Source organism: Crocodylus porosus, unplaced genomic scaffold (genome assembly GCF_001723895.1).
Source record: "Crocodylus porosus isolate Cpor-Errol unplaced genomic scaffold, CroPor_comp1, whole genome shotgun sequence".
NCBI classification, from domain to species: Eukaryota; Metazoa; Chordata; order Crocodylia; family Crocodylidae; genus Crocodylus; species Crocodylus porosus.
In genome coordinates, this window is record NW_017728906.1 from 156,159,863 (window position 1) to 156,163,890 (window position 4,028).

The window sequence follows — 4,028 nt, forward strand, 5'->3', positions numbered from 1 at the left end:
ACTAGATGATCTGCTCAGGTCCCTTCCGATCCTAGAAACTATGAAACTATGAAACCTTGCCCTTACCTTTTAATGCTCATCCTGGCTAGGGGCAAACATTCAAAAAAGCCTGAGCCTGAATTGATTTAGTCTTTGCAGGTTGTCTAACCTGGCTAGGCTAAGTCAGTTTGTAACCCAGACAGACATCCCAGAAATTCAGGCACATGCCTGCAGTTGCTCAGGCTAGAAGTTGGGGGGTGCTAGAACAGCCCTCCCTTTGTTTCCACAAGACAGTGCTGAGGGCGACGTGGCCCAGGCTAGTCTGATTATTCCCCCCTTCCTGAGCTGCCCCCCAGGGAATGTTTATCACCTCTAACTCAGTGTTTATCGACTCATTAAGAAAACAAAGCCTCTGTCCATTAACTAGTGGAGCTCTTCTTAAACAGATCTTCCAAGGAAGGATATTAAGCTACCTGTTGATTAGCTCCAAAAAGCCTGTCTGCCTCTGACCTCTCCCACAGCACTGACCAGACCATAGCCAATGTGTGGTCTGCTAGCTAATGCTCAGGTGTCCTCCTTATGGCAGAGGATTACTGTGAAACTTACATAGGGGTTTTTAACAATAGACCTCAAAGTACTTAAAAAAGGAGAGGGCAGGGCAGGATCCACCATCATTATCCCATTTTACAGATCAGTCAACTGAAGCAGAGGGAGTCAAGTGACTTACCCAAGATCACTCACCAGGCCAGTGGCATGGCCACCAGTAGAATCCACAGTTTCTGAGTCCCTGTCCAGTGCTGCATCCACTAGACAAAAGACATGGTTGAGCCTGTATGTTGCAAAGGATCTTGTACTTTCAGTCTGCAAAATGCTATGCATGCCTAGGCTGATATATTAATGATAACTAATGGTCAGTCTTCTACAAGGACATCATAAAAAACGGTTAAAATTGAAACTATGTAGGGTATATTTTTAAAACGTCCTGTAGAATTTTCCTTTTAAAAGTGCTTCAGAAAATTAAAGATGTTACCAACCAGATGCTGCCTTTTCAGCTGAGAACACAGGGTGATAAAAATGTATTTTTAGAATGGTCATGACTCTTTGGTTTTAGCCACAGCATGATCTTGTGAAGAGGAAGATTTAAGTAAAATACACATCTGTTCTGGAAGGAATAAGGGTCTGAGAAATCAAAACATGTTGTGAATGTTAAGCTTCCAACAGAACATAATAGTGGGCAAAGTGGTTCAAGAGGTCACTTGCTTTTGCTGACCTGGTTCATGAAAATCTTATGTTCTGACCTCCTGAGGTATAAATTCATCAGATAACAGTTACTCGTTCTATTTTGGTCTTTGAATTTGTAGAAAGTTGAAAAAAGTGACAAGGGATTAGAACAGTTAAGACTGCCTGTTGGTTTACATTTTCATGCTAAAGCAATTATAGAGCATGACTGATTGTTGTATTAATTAATCAGGAGCAATCAGCTTTTAAATGCTGTGATTAACATGGCTCTATTTAACCCCATGTTGAGTTTTCCAAACAAAATATGTAGTACTTTTGAAGTGTAAAAGGGAAAATTACATCTGATCTGGGTAGATATCCTGGAAGTGGGGTAAATTAGCCTCTGTTGATGATTCCATAAATTCCTCAGTGCCTGAGGGAGTTTGTTTAGCTAATTCAGGTATCTACCCTGTCCTGAGACATACACTGACAAGAGTGGAAGTAGCAGGGGTGGCAGGGATTCTTGCTTTGCTTTCTGACTGAAGAGACTAATCTGACATTTTCATACTGAGATTCCAAATATTGTTGTACTATGCCCATGGTAGTTAGAAAAATGGTGATTGTTTGACTAAAGCCCTGTTTTCTGTCCTCTCCATAGGTTTATTGATTGGCTCTGGCTGTGCTCTCTATCCTTTGGGTTGGGACAGTGAAGAAGTCAGGCAGACCTGTGGTAATCTTTCCAACCAGTTTGAACTGGGTAAGTAGCTGTCACAATCTCAGTCCCTTTAAAGAGGGGTGGCCAACCTGGGGCATGTGTGCTGCAAGTGGCATGGGCAGCCTATGTGTGTGGCATGCAGCAGACAGGAGAGGGAACAAGCAGGACAATGGCAGATGCAGCAGGAAGCAAAGCGGCAGATCAGGGAGAAAGCACTGGGTAGGGAGCCGAAAGCAAAGTAGCCATTGGGGCAAGGGAAGAGCATCAGTGGCACTTTTGGAGGGCAGAGGGTTAATTTGTGCCATGTCTGACAAAAGGGTTGGCCCTCACTGCTTTACATTCCCCTAAAAAGCACAGAAAGACCTAGAAAATACGTTCACTTAAGCAACCCTTGTAGGTATGGGAGTGTGCACACACTTGCATATTGAATGCAAGCTGTGAGACTCCTTAAAACTTTACTGTGATTGTTTTCTGATGGAACATCACAAGAATCATTAAGACAAAAAATACCCTTTTTAAAATCAGAATCTCCAAGGAAGCAAAAGCATGATAGAATATAGCAGGTGACAGAAGACAACAGATGTAATGTGAATTTGTACTGTGATACAACAGCAGAAAAAATGTCCATAGAGTGTTTACTGGTACATGCAGAGCCATCTGGTCACAGGAAAGTAATAAAGAAATATTCATAGTAAACCTAAAATTTACTCAGCCTTGGGTTTGAGATTTGATGTATTTGTGAAGTTCTGCCCATGTTTTTGGAAGTTTGAGAAATAGAGGCTGAAAGCATTCCTGCACATAGGAAATGGGTACATATCCTCCCTCCCAACAAGCAATTGCACCGACCTACCGACAAAAAGTTCTCAACTGGTCTTAGAACTTCCTATGCTTGTGGAGGAGGGAAACCCTGAGGCTTGTCTATAGACTCTATACCATGTCAGTGAGGAAGTCGCCAATAAGAGGAGACTGAGTATGTCTTGCCCATGCAAGTCTGTTGATGCATTCCAGAGACAGAAATTGCCCATTAGGCTGCTTGGGACCTGGCTCTGGGCCTGCTGCCACAGCTGGCAGAGACAGAGTTTAATAGTGGGTGCTGGGGACAAGTCCCCAGTTCTGGTGCACGTCAGTGGATGTGAAAGTCGGAGACAAAAGGCAGGGTGTGCTCAGTCCTGTCCTCCCTAAGGCTTGCTGCTGATGTAGTATCAATAGGCCCATGGCTTGCCATGGGGGAGCATCTGCAACGTAGAGAAAGGTAGGGTTACTATATTTCCAGTATCAAAAAGGACTCCTGGAGGGGGGAGAGGAATATATGATTACTGGTGGGGGGGCAGTGATGCCCTGCTTCTGCCCCTCACTCCTAAGCCTGCTGGCCCTGTCAGTGCCCCTTACTCCTGACCCCCCAGCCCTGCCAGTGCCCCTTACTCCTGACCCCCAGCCCCCTGCACCCCCAGTCCTGCCGATGCCCCACACTACAGACCCACAGCACCCTGCCCTCCCCAGCCATTGCCCATGCAGCTCCTGAATGGGCATGCACACATTTTTACTTAGGAGCAGTTGCCAGGGGCATGTGACCTCCTACAGCCAATCACCTTGCTCGTTGCTCCCAGCCCTAAGCAGCCAACCTGCTAGTCCCCAGGAAACCAGAGGTAGAGAAAAAACTTGAACATTTGCTCGCATTTTGAAAACCCACCCAGATACGAGGACAGGGAGCCAAAAAAGAGGACGTGTCTGGGAAAATCCAGATGTCTGATAACCCTAAGTGTCCATTGTCTGTTCAAGTACGCTGAACTCAAATGTCCAAACAATTACGTTACACTTTCAATTCCTTCAAGCCAAGCTGTACAGTTCATTTTACAAAACCTTTTGTGAGCTGAACTTGGCAGAGGTCACCCTAGCTTTTGCAAGAATCCACTTCTAAATGATGATGACAGAGTAGTCAAGAGTCTTCCTTGCCTCTGGGATTAAGAGCAAACAGTGTATTTCTAATTTTGTACAGATATTTCAGCCAAGTCTGCTACTAATCCATCCTTCTGATGCAGGTGTTTGTACCTGGCTCATGAGTTATCAGTGAAGATCTGCTGACATTTCAATATGGGATGCAATAGGTTGCATTGAA

The 4,028-nt window shown here is 44.7% G+C and overlaps 1 protein-coding gene across 1 annotated transcript in view; it reads left to right on the plus strand.

Annotated features, from left to right (window-relative positions):
• The window catches only part of LHFP (lipoma HMGIC fusion partner), a 226,079-nt gene that overhangs the window by 198,667 nt on the left and 23,384 nt on the right, over positions 1-4,028 (plus strand). Inside the window, exon 3 of the mRNA XM_019530018.1 lies at positions 1,856-1,954. Within this exon, the coding sequence (XP_019385563.1) occupies positions 1,856-1,954 (99 nt within the window). The remainder of the gene's footprint in view (positions 1-1,855; positions 1,955-4,028) is intronic.